We start from the raw sequence: 25,060 nt of genomic DNA on the forward strand, positions 1-25,060 counted from the left end.
GGTTCAAATGTGGTCTCAGACACTTCCTAGCTGTGTGACTCGGGGCAAATCTCTTAACCCCCATTGCCTAGCCCTAACCACTCTTCTGCCTTGAAACCAATGCACAGTATTGATTCTAAAATGAAAGATAAGGGTTTGTTTTTTAAAGGACTGTATATGAATGAAATTGGAAGGTCTTTGCTTTTTATTATTGCAAACAGTTATGATTTATGTAGAAGTGGAATTATTATGAATGTTAGATAGAATTCATTTGTAAATCCCTCTGGTCTTAGAATTTTTACTTTACAAATTCATTTATTCCTTCTAAAAATTTTTTTAGGTATTGGGTTAATTAAATAGTCTCTCTGTTCCTTCTTTTGTTAATCTATGTTTTTTGAAAGTAAATGGAGTAAGTTTACTATATATATATATACATATATACATATATATATATATATATATGTATGTATGTATAGTCTGCCTTTTAACAACTCTTATCAAGTCTTCCAGAGTCTCCTCCCAACTTGGGATTGCACTGATGGTGGCTAGAGCAATCATAAGGGTCATAGGTATAGAGGTAGAAGAGACCTTAAATGTCATCTCTTCTATCCCTTCCCCCATTTTATAGATGAGGAAACTATGGTAGCCTGCTCAAGATAGAAATTAGTTTGAGTTCTTCCTTGTGAGAATGGAAAGGACAAGGCAGAAGAAAAAAAAAAGCAGAAAACCTGGGTTCAAATCCTAGCTCCACCACTTACTAACTGGATCCTCAGACATTTCACTTAACCAATAGGTGATTTCTTTTCATTTTTTAAATTCTTTTTCTTAAGAAAGAATTTTTCTTTCTTAAATTTCTTTTCCAAGCCTCCTCACCTCATGTCATACTAACATGAAAACATGTGAAACATATACTAATAGAGTGTATTATAATTAATTATTTTTAAACATTGGATTCATACTGTTAAGTACATTTTATTTTTTTCAATCTGATAACCTTATGAATATAGGTAAAAATAAATTGCTTATGCCAATGTAGCCGTTGACAGGCAACAAAATAAGAAACTGTATATTTACATAAAGGTGGATCGGTGTTGCCAACAACAGTATCTGGATGTCTAAGTTTGTCACTTCTCTCTAAATGTTGTAGGCAGTGTCTGGAAATAGTCTGTTTTCGACTCTGGAATAATTATTTAGCTTCTCAAGCTCAAATGAATTATTTTTGACCAAAAAAGGAAGAAAATAAGTTAAAAATTATAAATGGAAGAAATTCTTCAAATTTGTTCTATACATTACCGTTATTATTCCAGACCTGCCATCATGTGCAGATTAGCAAAGTTTATGTAATTTGTAGTCAGAAATTTTCCTAGCATGGAGAGATTAAGTAATTTGCCCAGAGTCACATGGCCAACATCCGTCTGAGGCAGCACTTGATCCCAAGGCTAGTTCCAAGGCTTGCTTTATATTTACTAAGTTTTGGTGATTTTTAAATCCTTTGTATTTTAATAAAATAGCTCTCCCCTCCTCCTCAAAAAAAAATGTCTTTGTCTCATTTAAGAGTGAAAAAGTAGGATCCAGATGCATTTAATGTAGAAATCAGTGTAATTGTAATGCCCTAGAAATCTAAAAGCCCAAGAAATGTCTTTACTTGCTAATTTAAAACCTCATGCTGAATGAACTTTCATATTTCTTTTTCATTATAATTTAGTACTTACTTTTCTTTCCATGAGATGCATTATGGCATGGTAGACATAGTACTGGTCATGGAATCTGAAAAACCAGATTTCATCTCCTGCCTCTGATACATACTAGTTGAGAGACCCTGTGAATCAATTATCCATAGTACCCCAAATGAAAACTAGAGCTTATGAATAAATTGCTTATCTTCATCAGTAAAAGAAATTTCTGAACCTAGAGCTGTTGCCCACTCCCACTTTCCCCAACAATTATAGGATAGAAGAACCAAAAGGGAGGAGAATAATCATCTAATTCATTTAGTATACTCGTTTTTACAAACGAAGAAACTGTGGCCCATTACTTTGGAGAAACTGAAGTTTTAAAAAATAGTGTCTGGTTCACAATATCAACTTTTGAATTTTTTCTGTCACAAAAATGTATCACTATAATTAAAGAAATGTCATCATTATTGGGGAGAAAATATAAATGAGGAGTTTATTCCATTCCTCAAATTCCTTTTACCTTGTTATTACTTTAAAAAAAGAAAGAAGCTGGAGAGAGGAATAATAGTTTGCTATTCAGTTTTGATTTCTTTGATATGGAACACAATGTTAATATGATTTTAGTAAATACTTTCATGTGCACAGTTCAGCAGCAGAGATTTCACTTCTCTGAGGGTCCAGTGAGATGACAGAGAGCATGGAACACCTTGGGATAAGCAAGTACTACAGAAATGTCTGCTGCTTCTGAGATCTGGAATATAATGACCGCATCCAGTTCAAATGTCTTCTACAAGAATAGACATAGATGATCGATCAGTTTACTTTTCCTAAAGAAACTTCTTGGCTTTTGTGTAATAGAAAAGGGTTTTTTTTTTCTTGAAAAGGTTAAAAAAGTTCTAATCAACTTCTGTACATTATGTAGAACTTCATTTTCTAAACTCCGCAAAAGAAAGTTTCATATTTAATGGGAAATCATGAATTATTCCATTTATTATCTACTTCCTCCTTTCAAAGACATGATCTGGATAAAAGGCGGGGTGAATAATTTCAAAAAATACAATACATTTTTAATGGGAAGGTGCAAACTACAGATTCTCATGACTATTAGCAAGTGTAGAGGAAACAGAATTTTACTTGCAAAATCCATCAAACTCTTGCAAAGGTAAAATATACAACATACTGAATAAAAAAGGAACACAGTGAGTCAAAGTTTTCTTTTTAATGTTGCTTGTTGTTTTTACTAACTTTTCATCTTTATATTCTACAGCCTTCATTTTCAAATGAAAGCTTTAATTTAGGTGTCATTACATGAAGATTTGACAGTTAATTCTATTCATATGGACCGAGATCAAGTGAAAAAGTATACATTTTTTAAAACGTACATTGTTCTTTATGAAGTGAGATTCCCATTTTGGACATAATAATGTTATTTACAAAGTCTTAGTGAATATTAACTTCTATTGAACAGTCAGATTTTACTAATATTATTATCCAAGAGGAGAAATATTTTATTATTACAGTTTAATCCTAAAAGTGATATCGTCATATCAGATATATGCACATATGTATGTATATGCATTTTGATATGTGTTATATATAGCATAAACTTGATATGTAATTTGTAAAGCTATATTATATGTCATTTGTGAAACTATAGTATATGTGATTTGTAATATATGTCACAAATTGCATATATGTTCTTTTTGGTTTTCATAGGTGTGATATGTTCTACTTAAAACGACTTCTGCATTTTAGAAGCATCATTTACATTTTTAAAATTGGGGCTAATTACAAATCTTTGCCACCCGTTTTTTAACATGGGTCCCTGAGGATCTCAATCAGGCCGATAGTTTTTACTTTGAGTTTCTTTTTTATAATTTTTATTGACATTTTAAATCACAGTAATTTCTGTATATGCCCAACACAGACATAGAACAACTTAAGCAGAAATGTACAGGCAGTGAGCTAGACTAAGCTATATGCAATCTGCTTAATTTGTGGTACTTTGAGTCTCTGAGTCGAATTGTTTTCTTTTACCTCAGGTGTGTAGTAATTTGAACAGAATGTATCCGTTTCATTTTTTTAACGCGTTTTTTTTTCCATTTTTGGTGACAATTGGTTGGGCACGATGAGAATTTAAATCATTTGAAGTTATTTCTCAAAGTTTATCTTTGGTTTTGTAGCAGCTGTAAAGTCGAAGTGATTTGAAGTGATAAATGAAAAGAATAATTAAAAAAACCTAGCACGAAGGTACAGTTCAGCTGAGAATGTTTTGACACGGAGCAAATGTTGTGCTACCAGTTTGGAAGGCTTTTCTCTGAAAAGGATTCTTAAATGAGGCTGTTTTCCTACATTTCCACGTGGCGCATTCATTTTGAGACGTTCTGAGAGAAAGAATCCACATTTCAGCAGGAAACTCTTCATAGATCCTTGGCAGTGGTGTCCCTTTCTGCTTATTTGGTTTTTGTGTGTGTCTTTGTGTAGAATGATCTGTTCAATTCTTACACAACTCACAATGTTTTTTGTTATAATTCTCTGGTTTTCCACCAAGTATCTATGGGAAGCCTTTCCTATTATGTATATAATAAATAACATGCGGTCTTACCCGCTAAATGAAATAAATACTTAAAAACAAAACAAAACACTGCTGTGGCCATTTAACAACCAGAAAGGATCTTTTGTGAATATTCTGTTAATTATTCATTAATTTTGTTAATTAGTATAAGAGACATTTCTTGCTCTTATGTACTGGTTGTTGATTACTAATGGATCACATTTGGTGTTTTCCCATTGAATGGAGATTACTAGAGTAAATAATTACAAATAGCATTATCTAGAATTCTATTTGCCATAGAGAGACAGGGCCACTTGAAATTCAAAGATGACCTGCAGACTGTGTCTGATTACAACATCCAGTGAACTTGGTAGCTGATTCATCAGCACTTGTTGATATAGAAAAGAGGTGGCTAATTGACTCAAGATTTATGCTGGGCTGAAATCAAATTTCCAAATGCACCATAAGATGATGAATTTAAGAAATAACATTCCTCATCCTAGCAAATATCCCACAAGCCCTCATGCCAAGTTACTATTATTGAAATTGTTTAATATCTACTGAGTTCCACAAAATAGTTAAATTCTTTATGGAGAAAAGAGCATGCCTCTTGGGGAGAGCATTGATGTCATTCTTCAAGAGACAATTTGACAATCCAGTCTTCATATAGATAAATACCGAGAAATATGATTCCTCATCCTTTCCGTTGCTGTTGTTAGAATCTCAAAAGAAATAGCAAGGAGATCTTTTTTTATAAATTGGTTTTCCAAATTACATTTTTAACAGCTGCTGTATATATATATGCGTATTCTGAATTTTAATAAACAATTCTGGTGATGCTTTCTTACGTTTATTGTTTATAAATAAAGCCCTTGATTCTTCACAAATAGCAAATTATTTCCAATGCATACCAGGTCTCTATAAGTACTTAAAGTAAAATACACCAATATATTCATAAATGAATGAATGAAAAATAAATATCCTGAAATGGAATTTTTTAGTTCTATGTATTCAAGCATTAGTATTTCAATAATTTTTTTTAAAAGTAGATTTTTTTAATGGCTCTGGGCTTGGGTACTTAGTCCTATCCAGCACTAAAACAAGCTTAATTGCAATAAAATGATTTCAGGGTGGCCTTTCTACTGGAATGCTTTTTTAAATCATGTTAATTATTAAATTATAAACATTTTCTGGATGTCCCATTCATTTGGACAATAATATCATGCTTTATCTAAAATTATGTTTTACCAAAATACAACAAATAAAACTAAACCACCAGATATAATAGAGACTCAAATTTAAAATTAATGGTATTTAGAAGAAGTATTAAAATGTAAAATGTTTTAACATCACTTTGTTAAGTTTTAATTTAAGGAACAATAAAATATAGCTTATCTGTCATTTTGTCTTTAATATTGACTTAACATTTTCTCATAAGATATATATGAATTTCAGAAAACATACAAATCCCTAGTTTTTAAGGAATTTAAAAATATGTATTATTCATTCAACCTTAAAACGCTTATTTTAGTTGATACCATTTCATTTTAAAAGCTATGATTTGGGGTTATTGCTGCATTTATAAAGACTTAGATTATCTAGCAGTGTGATGCAAGAACTATATATGTTCATTATTTTTCAATGATATCACCATAAAAATGTTTATGGAAAATTGAAAACAATGTCAGTCCGAATGGTTAGTTGTAGGTATACTGTGTGAAATGCTAATCACTTTCTGGATCTACCATGTTTGCAATTCAATGAATTTTGTTTGTATGAGTCAGGATATTTAAAATATTTAAATTATTTTTTAATGTTGAATATAACCAGTGGAAATGAGCTAAATTATTTCAATTGGGTGTACTAAAATGTAAAATGAACAAATTTGGTTTTTTACAAATTATCACCTCTTCAAAGTATCCTTTATATGTACTATGTAGTATACTCCTCTAACATTGTGAATAAGATACATAAAGATTTATACGACGAGCTTTAGCTTATACTTAACAACAAAAGAGAAGGAAAATAAGTCATTTAAGCAATGCGCCCTAAAATGAAATTTTATTTGTTTGGCTACGGAATGTCTGGGTTCCCTTCCAAATATATGGGCACATATTTGTTTTCTGACAGACTCGGTAGAATAGTTTACTTAGCTTTAAAATGAGCTGCTTTGTCATGTTATTTGTGTAATAATTAAAAATAGTATTTGCCTTAAGATTTGCATGATCTGACTGCAGTTTTGCTAAATTTCCAGTAGATGCCCCCAGAGACCATTTCAACTCATTGATTATGCTTAACAGGTCCACTGAAAGCTTTACTTTTTCTTTGGAAATTTTTAAAAATTATATTTTGAATCAAATTGAGGATTCATAGGGTCTTAGGTAGGAATAATACAGTCATTAGTCATGATCGCTGCAGAGATTCTAGTACTTTTGCATTTTGGGCATGTCATTTTTTTTAAGAATATAGAATACGAATTTTAGAATGCTTTCTTAAAATCCTTTTACATTTGAAGTAAATCTATTTACAATTAACCAGAAATATTCAATCTCAGCTGCTTTCTCTCCATACACTTATGTGATGGGAGAAAAGTAAACATCTGTTTCTACTTTTGCTTAAAATACTCGAACATGTGGGCATATGGAATGGACTCACACACATTCGTAATCTGATATTTACTTGCTTGTCTCTCAGATATCATATGGTTCTCTTTTCCTTATACAAATGACACAGCATCCGATACTATTCTGTATGTGAGGGTAAGGATAGTGACTGACTCTTTTCCCCAGAAATTATATTAACTGAAGCTATTTAAGTATTAATTTAAGAGTCAAAGTAATTATCCCTTAGGTGACTCTAATAACATTTATTCCTACAATATGAATGTAAGACAGTTATAACTCATGCATAGATAAGCCACTTGTGAGTTATAAATATTAACATAATGGAATAAAACTATTATCATGACTCACAATTAGGTATTCACTATCTTTTCAGGGCAACTTTGTCAGTTAAAGTATAATTTTATGCTTCCCGTGTTAAGGTACAGCATATAATCATGCCATCTTTGAAATAGTAGAGCCAGGAAGGAGATTCTTATCAAACCAGTATTTGTAGCTTCCCCTGTGAAGAATCATATCATGGACAAACAGCATTTGAATAACTCAGGATATGTCCTTTGGGTGTGTTCTGCATGCATCTCCAGCTGAGAAATTGTTTGTGGCTTGTAGTCCTTTAGAAGATCCTTAACTGAATATTCCTGTTTTCATAATCATATCACCATTCATTTGCTAAACTATAACCCAACTTTAAATTAAGAATTAAAAAAAAATTTTTAGCAAGATTAGAAAGACTTCATGGAAGATCCAGGATTTCAGAGACTCCTTAAATAATGAAAGATAGTCCTTGAAGTTTTCCCTTTTTTATTGTACTGTTTTAAAAAAAAAAAGAGGAAGAATTCAGAGAAATATTAGAAGACTAATATGGTTCATTACAAACTGAAGGAAGCAGAGCCAGAGGAATAATTTACATGATGATTCCTATGATGTAAGTGATGTCAAATGGAGAAGCAACAAAATTCTGGTCCATTACAGGGGTCCATATTAGATTTTGTCAAAGAAGACACATTGCTCCTTTCTGTTGAAAAGAGATAAAATAACTCTGCACAGCCCTGGGTGGTGTTGTGATGGTGGTGGCTTTTTGTGTTTTGTTTTGTTCTATTTTGTGTCTTCCCCTTTCCCCACCCTCCAAAGAAATTATTTATTAAAAGGGTTGCTTGGGTGCTTCTTGTGAAGTTTCTGTTGAGTGTGCGATAGGGATGGGAATTGAGATTAAACCTGTGGTTTAATTAATATAGCAATTCCCAGATAAATTAACTCCCTTGAATAAGGCCCTTTCTTTACAACATTTACTCTTAAGGCTTACCTAGGTTCTAACAGAATGGCTTAAAAGATAGAAAAGAAAATATTTGAGTAAATTTTGTTTTAAATCTTATCTTGTCTCTGGTGTTTTTATTATAGATTATTACATATAGTTATGTATAGAAAATATAATACACATAGTATATATTATATGTAGCAAATTATAAATTAGCCCAATTCCACTCTGTACTGGAAGATGGGCCAAGGATTTTTCTCACTCTCCACACAAGCAAAAAACACTTCTGTCATAATGTATAACCTACAAGATATTATTTGTTTAATTGGTTATCCTTTTCAGCATTTGTAAGGGTTTTTTTCTGTGTGTTCTTGTATGTGTTCAGATTTTCTTATGTTGTTTTAAGCTATAAACTCCTGGTTACGAGCTCTTAGCACAGGATCATATCACTTAACTTATTTCCTTTACATGCTCTTGGCTTTTTATAATTTTATAAATTTTTATAATTTCTTTATAATTTTTCATCTAATTATAAACTTCTTATATATTTCTTCTCTTGAAAGCCCCTCCTACCCTAAAAAAAACTTTTAAAATGAGTCTTCTTCTCCCTCCCAAGAGGAGTGGTGTGGGAGCAGAGGTGTCCTAGAATGACACTAATCCCCACCCTCTTTCTTGCCCATATTGAATAGCCCTGAAGATAAACCAATGGTTATAGAATTAAAGAATCTTGAGAGGAAAAGTTATATGATCGGAGCATCACAATTTTAATACTTAAGAAGAGCATTTCAATAAAGTTCCTATTATGTAATTTTAAAAATTCACAGTTCAATGAAAAGAAGAGACATTTATTTTAAATATTTGCATCATTGCTAAGACCCCAAAGCCCAGGGCTTAATAGTTGCCTGGCTGCCAAACAATGAATTACCAAGTTTTCTAGGTACCTGGAACATCAGAGTGCTGGCCAATTCAAATTCTACCAAATGGTCTACTTTTGAAAAGAAATGTAAAGACATATTAGCCTGGGGCTTCCTTGCTCTCCCATATTTTGGTGACTGACACCATGATATAAGTTCAAAATGTTTGTATGGAATAGTCTCTGACTCGTACTTCAAAATGGAGAAATCACAATAAATTTGATGATATAGCACTCGATCACTTAAGTCTATGCAGTCTTGAATCTCCTAAATTCTTTTATAAGTTGCTGGCTCCTTATCCCAGTATAGCCTCAGGCACCTGCTGTAGTATAGATGAGTAGGTCCTATGTTTCATTTTTAGGGTAGATGCTCAGTATTCTCACCCTCTGCAAGAAGTTACAGTTTCTGTCAGATTTTACTTCTGTAGGGCAGGCGCGTTTTTTAAAAGCTGTTTTAGGGGAGGAGGGAATTTCAAAAGAAGAAACGTGTAATAAGTTTATAATTAGATGAAAATTTATTTTAAAATTATAAAAATTTATAAAATTATAAAAATTATAAAGTACTAACAGTCCAAATGAAATTTAAATTAAATATCAGGTCTTTCATAAGCTACAAGTATCATAGGATTTACAACAAGAGAGACCAAAAAAAATTCTCTTGTCCAACATACTCATTTTACAAATAAGGAAACTGAGGCTCACAGGAGGGAAATGACTTGTCTTGGATCACTCAAGTAGTAAGTTGGGAGAATATGGGTCTGAACCCAGGTCATCTGAGTCTAAAAAGCCAGTACACTCTTACCTCTTTCACAATTTTCATAATTACTCACTGAAGTTCTTATTTTTATTTCACTTTATCAAGAGCAAGTATATAAATGAGTTCTTGTGATCCCTGCATTATCTTATACTGAAACATGATTCTATTTTTATCCTTTAAAAAAGATTAAAACTATTTAATAAAGACTAAAGTAACTATTGTGCAGACATGGAGGAATAACAATCAACGAATTAAGGTTTTCTTTGTTTTTGTTACTAAGGAGAAATATTTGTTAGCTTAAGACCTTATAAACAATATTACAGATTCTAGAAGGTAATGAGAGTGATAGGACATGGATCACTACTCTGAAATGTAATATCTTTGAATCTATTTGCCTATAGAAATTAAAACACATATTTTATTCCCTTTACTGAGCCTCAATAACTTTAACCAAGGTGTAATGCCTTATTGAAAGCAAATGGTTATCTGGTTTGCTTCAGCTGTAGATCCATAAGAATCCTTGCTTAGTAAATTGCTAATTGTTCTTTCTTGCAAACAGATTGACAAAGGTGACTTTTTAACAGACCAAGCATGAAATATAAGAGAACAGAAAGTGTGTGTATGTGTTGTGTGGACACTCGAGAATGGAACCTTTGCTTAGAACCTACTAAGAGATATTTTCATATTTTTTTAAAACTAGCTTTATTAATGGTTCATAAACCCTTAGCCAGGAGGGATCATAGAAATCTCATTTCATAGATGAAAAGACTGACTCAGAAAGATAAGATGACTCGCTCAAAGTAAACACAGTTAATTTGTGGCAGATTCAGTAGAAATTAAGTTTTCTAGCAACCTGTTCTGTTTATCTTTTTGTTTTATTCTTCTTTGAAAAAACACACTATGTTATTGTTAACAAAAATAATTAAGGGTGCAATGGAAAAAGGGCATCTAGATGGCTCGGTGGATAGAGAGCCATTCCTGGAGATGGACAGTCCTTGGTTTAAATGTGGCTTCAGATACTTCCTAGCTGTGTAACTCTGGGCAAGTTGCTTAGTCCGCCTTTGTCTAGCTCTTACCATTCTTCTGCCTTAAAACCAATGAACAGTATGGTTTCTGAAAGGGAATGTAAGAGTTAAAAAAAATACAATGGGGCAGAGGATAAACATCTATATATAGTATCTATTAAGTGCTAGGCACTGTGTTAAGTGCTTTTTTACACATATCTCATGTAATTTCCATTGGAACCATTTACACTTGAAAATTAATTCCTACATTATCTATATCTCTAACAGTTTATCTGTCCTTCTGTGTCCCCTTTTGTACTCCTTATATATTTGGGAATAGCCTGTCAAAAAGCATTTATAAAGTGCCTACTGTGTACCAGGCACCACATGTATTAAGTGGTAGGGATACAAAAAGAGGCAAAAGACAGTTCTTGCCTTCAAGGAGCTTACAATCTAATGGCAAACATACACACAAACATGCTATGTACAGAATGAATAAGAAATAATTAAAAGAGGGATGGTACTACAGTTAAGAGAGATCAGGAAGAGCTTTGGGTAGAATTTGGGACTTAGTACAGTCCTTTTTGTATATTTGGAGTGGGTAGTTCTGCTTTTCCACTTTACATAAAATGAGTAATTTCTTTATATCCTTCATATTTTATTTTATTTTTATTTATGGGTATAAAGTTTTGTTAGCCATTCTCCATCTGTTGAACACTTAGATTATGTCCACACATCTATATTTACAAATAATATTGTGATATATTTTAATTGATTAGGATATATAATTAATAATGAGATTAATGGGTGGAAGAAAATTATTGTTTATGATTCTTACATTCCCTTCAAAAAAGTTTTCATCAATTTACAATCCTGTCAGCAACATGAGGCTTTTTTTTTACCTTATTCACTGTAACTTTGAGCTTTATATAGTTGCCAGTTTGATGGTTATGAAGTAGTTTGTGTTTCCTTTAATATTTAGATTATTACTGTATATGTGTAATAATCATAGTATATATAGTAATTCATTATGGCATATATGTACCAATTTTAGCATATATTTAGTAATATCACTATTATATTCTAATATAGTAATACATCACTATATTATGATAATATATTGACTATATAATAGTATAGTTGTATAGTACCATATAATAGAAATATAATAATATAAATAATATGCCATAAAAGAAAACTAATAACATATAGTAATTATTGTATTTTTCCAACATGTTGCTGTATATGTCCATAGTATTCCATAATAACATGTTAATAGTTAATTATTATATGATAATATATTACTATATTGTTCTGTATGTTATATCATATTTTATTTTAATTTATGACCTACACTTGTCTAAATTATTTCCATGCTGATTTTTCTCCCTTTATTGTACATGGAGTTGCAATGGATTAATTAAATGCAATTTTAGCTTTTGGAGCTCCACATTGCTCATTATTAGTTGTGAATACCTATTTAGTTGAAAATGAATTCTAAATACTGGTAATTTTTTAAGTAATGAAGCTTAGTGACCAAAAAAAGCATTTTGTAAAAAGCATTTTGGAGATTGGTCATAGAAGATACAGAAGAGTTACAGTGAAGACAAGTATAATATCAGTTAATCTAAATATTCAGTTGATCCCCATAAATAATGACTCCAGGGAAAATTGAAATCCAACTATGTAATATTCTCTTTTGAAAATGATATAAATTAATCCTTTTATTACTGTGAATATGGTATTTTAGTGGAATAATTTGGTATTAATTCATTATAGTATCTTTCTGAATGTAGAAATTGTTTTTGAAATTAGATGTCAATTTTGAAACTGTCACATTATTACTTTAATTCCAAGTGAAAACAGGAAAAGGACAATAGCAAAATAATATACAGCAATGGTGTTTCTTGTAACTCTCGTATTTCTAACAATATTTTTAAACTGACTCCTTATTTCAGCCTGCAGAACTTTTTAATATATCTGACAGGCGTTGTTTGGCTTTGACCCAATATGTAATTTTTCCTGTGCTCACTTTTTAGAGGTAGTTCATCTAGCACTTCATAACAGGAATCATAAAAATGCGTGTGCCTTTTGAACCAGTATTTTTATATACTACGAATATGAATTATCATAAAGAAAAAAGTTCTCTCTAATGCTGCTCCAGTGTGAATCCTATGCTCCTAAGATATTATGATCTTCCAAATTATTTTCTTTTGGGGGGAAGGGAAGCAACCTGTGATTTGACTGCCAAAGGAAATTTTTTTAATTTTTAAAATGTTTATTTTGGATATTTTCCCATAGTTACATAACCCGCCTTAGCCAACACACAAGTCCACTGGGTTTTACATGTATCATTGATTAAAACCTAATTCCATATTATTAATAGTTGGACTAGAGTTATCATTTAGTGTCTTCAAACCCAGTAATATCCCCATCAGCCCATGTGTTCAAGCAGTTGTTTTTCCTCTGTGTTTCTCCTCCCACAGTTCTTCCTCTGAATATAGCTTCATAAGTCCATCAGCCTTGCTCTGGATCCTTGCATTGCTGCTAGTAGAGAAGTCCATTATGTTTGATTGTACCACAGTGTATCATTCTATGTGTACAATGTTCTCCTGGTTCTGATCCTTTCACTCTGCATCAATTCCTGGAGGTCATTCCAGTTCACATGGAATTCCTCCAGTTCCTTATTCCCAAAGGAAATTTTTATAGAAGCCAAATCACAAGTCTCTCTTCGATCAGGAATCCTCCTGATTGAGACCTACCTAACAACTTACAGACTTAGTGAGCAGCCTAGACCACTTGACCACAATGTAAAGGACTTACCAGCATCACACAAGCTAGTATGTGTGTGTGTCAGTCAAGACTTGAATTCTGTTCTTCCTGACCCTAAAACTGCCTCTCTAAACACTGCACCATGTAACTGAAGACAACTAGAAACCCCCTAAACAACCCAGCATTTAAGAAATACTTTGAAACATTCTATCTCCCAATATACAGTAGTAGCTAGGAGATGTTATATCAAATGGTGAGATTATCTGACTTCATAAGAATTGCTGAGTTTGCCTAGTTCCTGACATCTTATATAAAACTGAAAGAAATGGAAAGAAACAGAAAGACAGAGAGAGACAGGCAGAAAGACAGAGACAAGAGAAAGGAGAAAGGAGAAGGGAAAGAAGAGGAGAGCTAAGGAGAGGAGAGAGGAGAGTAGAGAACATGGAAGAAAAGAGTTGAGGAGAGGAAAGCTGAGGAAAAGAAAAGAGAGAGAAGAGGAGAGGAGAGCTGGGAAGAGAAGAGCTGAGAGGAAGAAGAGTTTTGAGAGCTGAGGAGAGAGGAGAGCTGGGAATAGAAGAGCTGAGTAGAGGAGAGGAGAGCTGGGAAGAGAAGAGCTGAGTGAGGAGAGGAGAGCTGAGGAAGAAGAGTGTTGAGAGCTGAGGGGAGAGGAGAGCTGGGAATAGAAGAGCTGAGGAAAGGAGAAGAGAGCTGAGAAGAAAGAGGAGAGGAGAGCTGGAAATAGAAGAGCTGAAGAGAGGAGAGGAGAGGAGAGGAGAGCTGGGAATAGAAGAACTGAAGAGAGGAGAGGAGAGGAGAGGACAGGAGAGCTGCGGAGAGGAGAGGAGAGCTGGGAAGAGAAGAGCTGAGGAAAGGAAAAGAGAGGAGAGGAAAGAAAAAGAGAGGAGAAGAGAGCTGAGGATAGCAGAGAAGAGGAGAGCTGAGAGCAGAGCAGAGCAGAGCCAAAGAGGGAAGGAGAGCTCTGGCTTACCAAGAAGCCAATGCACCATCAGGGGTTCTGGTCTACCTTGTCATTGCTGTTAGATTAGATAAGTGAGAGGCCCAGTGACTCATATCATCTGATCACGTGTAGTCTCTTCCCAACCTCATCCCACAAAGTACCAAGGTTCTGCTTTTAATTATATAAGGCTAACAATATTGTAGGATTAAAAAAAGCCCTTAGATGTCCTGATTCTCATTCCTAGCTACCGGAATTCATACAAGAAGAACATTTGTATAGACATGCTCCGACACGGCCATCATAAATCCTTCTGTGAGCTCTTCTTCCTGATCAACAAGTGGCACAACTTGAGGGAGATCGGAGGGATTCGGTCCATCTATTGGCTGCAGACGCCCCTGGAGCTTCTGCCTGATAAACTCGACCAATTGTTCTTCTTCTTGACCAGAGCTGAAGATGCTGAGCTGGCAGGTAAGCAAGAGGCATCCTGGGGAGCTGGAGCAGCAGCAGGAGCAGCTTTGAGCCACTGCCTGAGGGGAAATTCATAGAGGAATAAGAAACATTAGGGTAATTTAGCACATCTTAGCCTTAATCAAATGGATTATAGAAAGAGGAGAGGGAAGGGGCTAGGAAAAGAGGAGAGAAGAGAGGAAGGAGACAGATAGGCAGAGACAGAAAGATACAGAGAGGCAGAGACAGAGAGAGGAGACAGAAGAGAAGTCTAGAGGAGATGCGGGTTGATTACTCAGAAGCCAAGGCACCATCAGGCATCCTGGTGATTTGGTCAGGAACCAGAAAAATAAATTGAGGGTGCCTTGAGATCTCACTAGAACCTTTCAAAGTATCAGTGGCTTTGACTACACCTCAGTTATGTGCTCTGCTGTCATTTTCCTGCATCTATAACCCAGCTATTGATTTTGACCCAATTAAATTTATTTCCAGATGGAATTTCATTTGGGTATGCTGTTTTTATTTTTTTTACAACATATATTTTCAGGGCAAAAGCCCAGAGTCTTGCTTATTTAAACCACAGAGTTTCAAGTTATAAGTAATCAACATAAGGAGGAAAAGTTCTGATTCACTTTCAGCAGAAACCTTTTGTGAATCATTTTGGTGTCCATGTCACAAATTCTGTAGTGTGTGTTTGAGGGTTTTTACTTAATACTTTCGGTGATTGTTATATAATATTGATGTACATTGACTAAAGAGTTAACCTCAGAGTAAGGAAGGTCTGAATTCAAGCCCTACAGTCTGACAGCATCCTGCCTGTGTGACCCTGGCAAAGTCCCTAAATTTTTCAATACATAATACATCGAACCACTCTCTAAGACAACTATAAAATGCAAAGCATGGATTAATCTACATTAGTAGGAGTTTCCTCATAGGGAGTGCCTTATACATATTTTCACAAGAAAAAATAATGATGGTGATGATGATGATAAATCCTCTCTCCGTAAAATTATTCCATACGCATATACCTTGACTGTTTTCTGGAAGAGACAAGAGAATGATACTATTCTGATTAGCCATGTTATTATGGCTGTTTGCTGGCTTGTAAGCCTTTTACTTTGGGATTCCCTATTTATGTAATCAGAATATACAATTCAACAAACATTTATCAAGTGTCCATTCTGTTCAAGGCACTGTGCTGGGGACAGAAAGGAAAAAAATAGAAAACTCTTTAAGATTCATTAGTTACGTAACAAGAAATTTGGCACATACAATTCTGGCTCCTTTAAGATTTTTTTTCATCCAGCTTTTTGAAGAAAATCCATACAAAATATAAAGAGTGTGTTTACGGCTTAAATCAATAAAGAGGCAACAGTAGTGCTGTAGCAAGGGAGGGTGGGACTGTATTTGGAAACAGGTGGCTGGGTTTAAATCCAAGCCTTACTTCTTGCTTACCTGGAAACACTTAGGGCAAGTTGCTTAATGTCTTTGGGCACACATTTCCTCATCTGAAAAAATGGCAGAATTGGACTATGACCTGAAGAGATCTTTCTGTCATCAAATACTATAGTTCTATAAAGTCATGAATCGTTCATGCAGGTATATCCCCCATGGAAAATGTCTCCATAGAAATTAAGCATTTTTAAGCAGACTATTAAAAGGATTTTTGTTACCCAATTCTTCCATCAGAACTAAAAATGTAGAACAACCAAGGCAAGACACTGTACAATTGAATTGGATTTAAGAAAATAGGAAAGATGAAAATCTGAATTATTAAGTAGATGGACAATAAGATGAGACTATGGATTTTAAAAGAATTTTGGAAAAGATTTATAGCTGGATCTATTTAAATGCTGAACTCTCTTTATTTGTATTTGAAATCATAACAAATAAAAATTTCATTCACATTACTGTAAAAAAAACATGTCTATTGTGGAAAAGTGAAGGAGCTTATTCTTGCATAATATAACATATTAGATTGAGAGCCCCTTTAGGGCAGGGGCTGTCTGGTCTCTTTTTGTATCCCTAGTATTTAACATAGCGCCTGGCACATAATAGGTGCTTAGTAAATGCTTATTGATTGATAAGATAATCCAAATTCTTTTATCAAATCAATGTGGCAATGCTGAAAAAAAGAAATGAAAAGGAGGGAAGGAGAAATTTGGAGATAGCTAAAATTAATTTTAATTTTATTTTATTTTTAAAGTAGGACATCAGTACAAATATTAGCTTAGTCAACTATGTTTCAATTAATAAAACATTTTACTTGAGCAGTAAAAATATGATTGTAAATAATTTTCTTCTAAAAATTAAATGCCTTTGAAATGCTGTTAAAATGCTCCCTATATAAAACTTCTAAATATACTTTTTGGGAGAGGGCAGGGTGGAAGGCATTTTTAAATACAGGTTACACTTTCAGTGTAGTAGCTACAACAACAACAGAAGTTTATCATACTATTTCAGATGCCGTTTCCTCCCCCTGGAAAATGTTGGAGCATATTATGGTTTCCCTAAGTGCATTATAGGTATTATAACGACTGGTTTTAGAGGGAAGTTTTTACTAGAGAAATCTATAACAGTATGAAAATCTGAGTCATTTAAATATAATTATGAAATGAATGAATACAACTATAGAAGTCATCAGTTGTCAATTTTAGGGGGAATTGAAATGTATTTTAAAAATATTTTTGCATGCTTCATAGAAAAACAATTCTCAACATTTCAGTTTTATTTTTCCTCAGTTGTAAAGGTTAACCTTTAAAAGACAAAGGCCTTCCTTACATCTTTTTTTTTAAGCCATATCTTCCTTCTTAGAATTAATACTGTGTATTAGTTCCAAGGCAGATGTGCAGTAAAGACTCAACAACTGGGTCTCATACCAAACTCGAACCCAGGACCTCCTGCCTCTAGGCCTGGTGTTCAGTCTACTGAGTCGCCTAGCTACCCCTCTTCCTTGCATCTTATAATAAAAAGCAATTATTTCCTCTATTAGTTTCCCAGTTGTTTGCCTGAGATTCACTTTTGTCAAAGCCGAAATTGCCAGATTTGGTGTAAAATCAAGACTCCTTGCACACTCACGTAGTGCTCCCTGGCCCTGTTTAGTATGTAGTACCTGTCTTTAGAACCACTGAGACATGCAAACATGTTAAAAATAATTTCTGCAACTTGCTAAAAGCCATTCTTTAAAAATATTTAAAGTAGGGGGCAGCTGGGTAGCTCAGTGGATTGAGATCCAGGCCTAGAGACGGGAGGTCCTAGGTTCAAATCCGGCCTCAGACACTTCCCAGCTGTGTGACCCTGGGCAAGTCACTTGACCCCCATTGCCTACCCTTGCCACTCTTCCACCTATGAGTCAATATCAATATACAGAAGTTAAGGGTTTAAAAAAATATTTTTAAAGTAAACAATTATTGTTATTTTCGAATTCTCCCCATTCGGCCTTCATATTAGCTTAAATGAATTCTAGATCTTTAAATCACAAGGACTTCTGATGGAGCAAAGAGTAATTTGGTCATAGTCTCTCCTAGCCCCAGTCCATTTGATGATTTTGGTCCTAAATGGTTATAAAGAAGTCATCGTCTCAGAGCACTTACTGCCCATTGGAAAGACCCATCTCTAGAGAGTCAAATTGGTCACATTATCTAATCAAAGCTTTGGCACTAATGAATGTAGGTCTACCTCAGGCCAGCTTTTTCTCTTAAGACTTTTCATGACACTTTCCTAAAGATAGTTAAATAATTTCCTAAAATATTATGTCTTGAAATCTTTTAGAAAAGAAAGTAAGCCGATCTTTATGAAGACTCTTCCATAGTGAGAAATGTGTTTTAGCTATTGTAATAATAATAGGTATCTTTCCATAGTGCTTGAAGGTTTGCAAAATGCTTTAACAAATATTTTCTTGTTTTATCTTTATAAATAATCCTGGGAAATAAGTGCTATTGTTGTCTTCATTTTATAAATGAAATAACTGAGGTAGACATATGTGAGATGCCCATCCTCCCACAGCTCATATCTGAGACTGAATCTGAACTCAATATTTACTGGCTTCAGGTCCAGTATTCTACTTACTGCAACACATATCTGCCTTTTTTTCTAATCTTTAAATAAATATTTCCTTGTCTTGGTTAATATGACAATCTTTTGCCAGGTTATGTAAGCCTTCCAAGGGTTATCTATTCAATTAGAAAAGAGCTGGTAGTCCCAAATCAAAAGTAATCCAGTCCTTTGGGGTCTTCTTTGTTTATTTTGCCCTTATAATACATCCTTTTTTGTATTGAGAATGATTGGGAAAAATCATTTGAGAACCATATACAAATTAAAAACAACTTATCATGATTTGTATATGGTAGAGGGATTTGGTTAGATCTGTTTGACATGATGGCTTTTAAAACTACAAGCAAGATCAAAAGTCTCTTCAATAAATCACTCAGTTCCCCAATGTATCTGCAATCTCACTGACATAACTATTGACTCCAGTCATATAGATCACAACCACTCATACCAATTGAGTGAACTTGACACCCTAAAATGTAATGTTCTCCAGTTATATATTATCAGTCATTCTCCAACAAATGGGCACCCCTCAGTTTCCCATAAATATCTTTGTATACATGGTTCTCTTTCCTCCTCTGATCTCTTTCAGTCATACTGGGTCGAGGATTATTCACCTTCCGTCTTTGTATCAATTCTAAGACAGAAGAGTAGCAACAACTAAGCAACTGGATTAAGTGACTTGCCCAGGATCTCACAGCTGGGAAGGATCTGAGACCAGATCTGAACCCAGGTCCTCTCACTCCAGGTCTAGCTCTAACCATTGAGCTGCCTAGCTGCCCTTTGAGTATTCACAGTTTACCACTTTAGGGGATTTATTTTCAAATTGCTTTCCAGAATGACTGGTACCTTTAACATTTACTAAGGAAATTTATTATAGAAAACTTGCTAAGTAATTTAATGGAAATTGTAGTTCATGATCGAATACTACTTCATTTCCCATTTATCTAATAGATACCTATGCAGCTAGTACAGGATTTGAAATTTTAAAAAGCCTGAGTTCAAATCCTGATTCAGATACTTCCTAGCTAATGCAATCTTGGGAAAATCACTTAACTTCTGTTTGCCTCAGTTTCCTCATTTATAAAATAAGGATGATAATAACACTTACCTCACAGAGTTTTTATTAGTATAAAATAAAATAACACACATAAACCATTCTGAAAATCTATACAGGGCATACCAAAAATCTTAATAATGCTGTTTTAAGCTTTAGCTTTGGAACACTGTATAAATGCTAGCTATTATTATTATCATCATTATATGCACAGAGATATCATACATTTGGGGGGTGTAAGTATATAAGTGTCTGGACTTGTAATTTCATCTGTGGAATTAACTCCCAGTATGGAAACTCCTTTGATGAATGCAGATCAGCAAACTGTATATAATTTTTTGGTTTCAGAAGATTAATCACTCTGAGCACAGAAAATTTAGTAGACTCACCCAGAGGTACAGTGCTAGTATACATGAGAGGCAGAAATTAAACTTAGATCTTCTATACTCTAAGGCCAACCATCTACTTAATATGCCATGCCCCCTTTTTACAAAATGCCTTAACCTTTTTAAAGACAGAAACTAGAAGGTCATCACTTAAGTTTGTTAGGAGGGGATATAAAATCATCTCTTTTTTCTATCATATTTCTTTACAAATTATTTTCTTACTATGTATTAATTAATGTGGGTTTGGGTTGGGGATTTTTTTGTCCATTTTAAGCTCACTATGAAGACATGTACAATAACATATATGCTTTGGCCTGTTACTTCAACAACCCGGATGACAAGTGGTTGAGGAATTACTTTTATGAACGGTGTTTTAACATTGCTCAACTGATCAAAGCTGATGGTGGAAAAAAAGAAGCAGAATCCTACTCACTCATGGGCCTTCTCTTCGAAGAAAATGGTGAGTAAGACTGGGAGAGTTTGTATCCAGAGACATCCCTAGAAACAAAATGATCAACCTGTTCCCCATGCTTGGGGTGGGGGAGCAGGGAATGCAGTAGCAAAGAAAGGAGCTAGGGGAAGAGGAGAAGGAGGAGGAAGAGAAGATCAAAATATTCCTGTTAATGTAGAAAAGGTCCTGGACTCCTTTAGGTGAGAGATAAATGGCAAAGCAAAGCAATAGTATAAGTAGGGTTGTTCTCATTCTACCTCATGGCTTCACAAGCTTCTGTCCATCTCCTAGGATCCACTGCCTGTTGCAAAATCCTACCAACCTATGCTCCAGGACTTGCCCAATATGACTGTACTCAATAAAGATGAACTGGCTTCTTCATCTTCCCCCACCACTTGGTTTGCTCCAAATATTAGAATTCTAATTTCACCCTTTCTATTAATTAATGACTATTTATAGAAATACAATATTATTACATATCTTCTAGAAATTGGTTGCATGACTTAGATATCATTACCCCTTAAGATTTCCACTGCCGTGACCACTCATCGTCATAAAGGTAGCTTGAATATGATTATTTCCATTTCCATACCTCCTGTCCTGGTGCACTACGTGGCTTTTGGAATAAGTTCTTTTTAACTTTAAGTCTATCCTCATTGATTGTTTTAACCTAATTTCTCCAGTATAAAAAAAAAACAATTGGATTCAGCTAGGCAATGCCATTTTTCTTAGGGGCTCTCAATCCTTTATCTGTGGCCCTATATCAGTAAGGATGACATGTAATTATTTTCTTTTTTTTAAAACAAGCATTCATTTTCTTTCCCTCTCAGCTTCCCCCACCCAACTGAAAAACAAAACAGAAGCCTTTATAATAAGTATACATAAACAAGCAAAACAAATTCCCATTTTGTCTAGCTTCCAAAAATATTTGCTTCATTCTGCATATTTAGTCCATCTCCAATCCCTCCAAAGGTGGGGGTGGTATTCTTCATCATCCGTCCTTTGTAACTGTATTGACTAGTGTTCTTTAGTCTTTCAAAGCTGTGGTATTTTATGAATTGTCCTCCTGGTTCTGCTCACAATTCTCTGTATCAGTTCATAAAGCTCTTCCCATATTTCTCTGATACCATCCTCTTAATTGTGTGGTAGTATTCCTTAACATTCATCTGCCATACTTTGTTCAGTCATTTATATTTTAATTTTATCCTTTTAAATTTTATGAGATTTTACTCACTTAAAGTAATAACATTTGGCAATATACTTCAGAAATATCCCAGACTATGAAATTATTATCTAAGACCTTCAGAAAACAAAGTTTATTTGTCAGGACAGAAGAAATGACCTAGAGAAACTTTTAGACATGAGACTATGCAAACTCAGATTCTATCACTCTTCATCAGTTACCTATTAAATGTAGAACACAATTGGAGAAGAAGAATCCAAACAGTGGATTCACCATGAACTCTACATCCAATGAACTCATGAAGCACTTGTGTATGAGTGGGAGGAAAGGATGACCTTCAGAAGATCAGAGTGGCAATGATGGATAGTTTGACATGGAAATATGTAGGACAGGCTGTTAGACTAATCTAGATGTAAGACTCATAAAAAATAGTATGAATGAATGGAGGCAGCTAGGTGGCTCGGTGGAGAGAGAGCCAGGGCTGGAGATGATAAGTCCTGGGTTCAGATATAGCCTCAGATTCTTTCTAGTTGTGTAACCCTAGACAAGTCACTTAACCCCCAATTGCCTAGCCATTAGCACTCTTCTGTGCTGGAATCAATACTTAGTATTGATTCTAAGACAGAAGATAAGGTTTTGTTTTGTTTTTCACTAGTATGAATGATTTTACTTTGCTATTTAAAAATAAATATCTTTTTAGGGCTCTTTGTGGTTGTCAAAATGCAAATAAATGATTTCCTTAGAATAAAAGTTTACCTCAATTTTACAACTGATTTTAAAAGTTGTGTTTTTTAATTTTCTAAAAGTATTTATTTTTAAAGATTTAAAACTCATCCGAAAATATTCCCTTCCCTACTGAGATAGTGGAAACATCACTGCATTTGGAATCAGAAGGTAAGGGTTAGAATCCTGTTTCTAAAAGTCCCCAGTGTAACCTTGGGCAAATTGTCAAACCCTACAGCCTCATTTTCTTTATCCCTAAAATGAAAGAATTGGACCAACATATCTTTCAGGCCTCTAAATGCTTTGGTTATTAGATAAAATATATCTCCACTGTGGACACTTGTTATGGTTAGTCAAACAGTGACTTGACTAACTATTAATGCCACCACTTATTTTAATAGGAAGAGAAAAAGAGGGAAATTGGTGGTTTACAGCCTCAGTGTTTTTCACTGTGTTCTTGTTTTAATGACATATTAGAATATTATAACTAATTAAATTGCTTTGATGCTTATAAGCATTCTGCATAGACATTTTATTGAAATATAATCTGTACTTTTCAGAGTATTTTCTTAATAAGTCTCCATGTTGTTATCATAATACCGTATGTATGTATGTATGTATGTATGTACGTATGTATGTATATATATATTTATACATGGATGTGTTTAACAACTGACTCTCCAAAAAACAATGTAGTCATGACATGCTTTTACATTTAATCTGCATTATTTACACTTTCCCCATCCCTTTCTTAAATCTAGATAATCAACAAATCTAGAATTCATGCTCTAAATTGTAGCATTTGTTTATTTCCAGGGTATAAATGCCCACACTGAAAATTTAACTATCCACTTCATAAGCTGTTATGAGCCAACTCCACCATGCCCCAGATTATAGATCTTTTCTAAAAATAAAACCTTTTTAATGTATGGAAGTTGGGCAAGACACTTTACCTCATTGAAGTTATTTCCTCATCTGCAAAATGAGAGTGTTGGATTAGATGGCCTCATAACCCTGGTGACTCCTGTTCTAATTATCTACTCAAAAGGAAGGGAATAGTATATGATGCTGTGAGTCCAGAGATTGACTTTGAAAGTATAAGAAGGCCTGGGGCAAATTTGGATGATGCTAAGGTAAGGATGTTTTACCTGCATTGAAAAGATAGCATAGACATTAGATTAAGAAAGACTTTGAATGCCAAACTATGAAAAGCCTGTGAGAGTCATGAAAAGTTTTTGAGCAGAGGAGTGACATGATCTAAAACTATGCATAAGGAAGATAAGTCTGGTACCACCGTGAAAGACAGAGTAGGGGCAACCTCTTTCATCTCTTTCAACTTTTCAGTTAAATTTCTGTGCTTAAATCCCTCCTAACTGCTGTTTCCTTAGACTCTTTCTCTTGCCCCTCAACAAAAGTTCCCAGGCTGACTTGGAAAATACTCTACCCAGAAGTATCTCACAAGGAAGTCCAGTTTCTCTTAAAAGAAATTGATTTCCATATTAGGAAAACTTTAAGAAAATGTTTCTTCCCAAGTAGAATGCTGTTCCCATAGAGACAGAGCTGTCAGCTAGACCTTGGAAAGGAGAGCTTGCTCTTTCAGGACCCTGGAAAGCTGTTCATTCATTCATTTATTTCATTCATTCATTCATTCATTCATTCATTCATTCCTCAAGTATTTTTAAGTGTCTTTTTTGTTTTGGACCTATTCTAGGCACTCCTGATACAATAACCAAAATAAAACAGTCCCATTTCTAAAGGACCTTACTTTCCATTGGAGGAAATAATGTGAACACAGATTAATAAATACAAAATGCATTCAGAATAAACAAGTAATTCCCAGGTTCAGCTCCTCAGACATAGTTGATATGTGGAGATCTAGTCGTGTGAAAGAAAATGATGCCAAATCCCAAGCCCCCATTGTTTAAAAAATGTGAGAAGGGGCAGCTGGGTAGCTCAGTGGATTGAGAGTCAGACCCAGAGACAGGAGGTCCTGGGTGCAAATCTGACCTCAGACACTTCCCAGCTGTGTGACCCTGGGCAAGTCACTTAACCCCATTGCCTAGCCCTTACCACTCTTCTGCCTTAGAACCAATACCCAGGATTGATTCTAAGACAGAAGGTAAGGGTTTTAAAAAATAAAATAAAATAAATTTTAAAAATGTGAGAGATTGGTTAAGTGCAAAGAAGGAAGGGAGGTAGAAAATGGGAGAGAAATGGAAGGAAGGAAGGAAGGAAGGAAGGAAGGAAGGAAGGAAGGAAGGAAGGAAGGAAGGA

The 25,060-nt window shown here is 34.2% G+C and overlaps 1 protein-coding gene across 1 annotated transcript in view; it reads left to right on the plus strand.

Annotated features, from left to right (window-relative positions):
* TTC29 (tetratricopeptide repeat domain 29) overlaps nucleotides 1–25,060 on the plus strand; it is a 149,412-nt gene that overhangs the window by 18,973 nt on the left and 105,379 nt on the right. The window contains exons 3-4 of the mRNA XM_044681697.1: nucleotides 14,734–14,957; nucleotides 20,704–20,889. Of these exons, the coding sequence (XP_044537632.1) occupies nucleotides 14,734–14,957; nucleotides 20,704–20,889 (410 nt within the window). The remainder of the gene's footprint in view (nucleotides 1–14,733; nucleotides 14,958–20,703; nucleotides 20,890–25,060) is intronic.

The sequence above is a fragment of the Gracilinanus agilis genome, chromosome 6, assembly GCF_016433145.1.
Source record: "Gracilinanus agilis isolate LMUSP501 chromosome 6, AgileGrace, whole genome shotgun sequence".
Lineage (NCBI taxonomy): Eukaryota > Metazoa > Chordata > Mammalia > Didelphimorphia > Didelphidae > Gracilinanus > Gracilinanus agilis.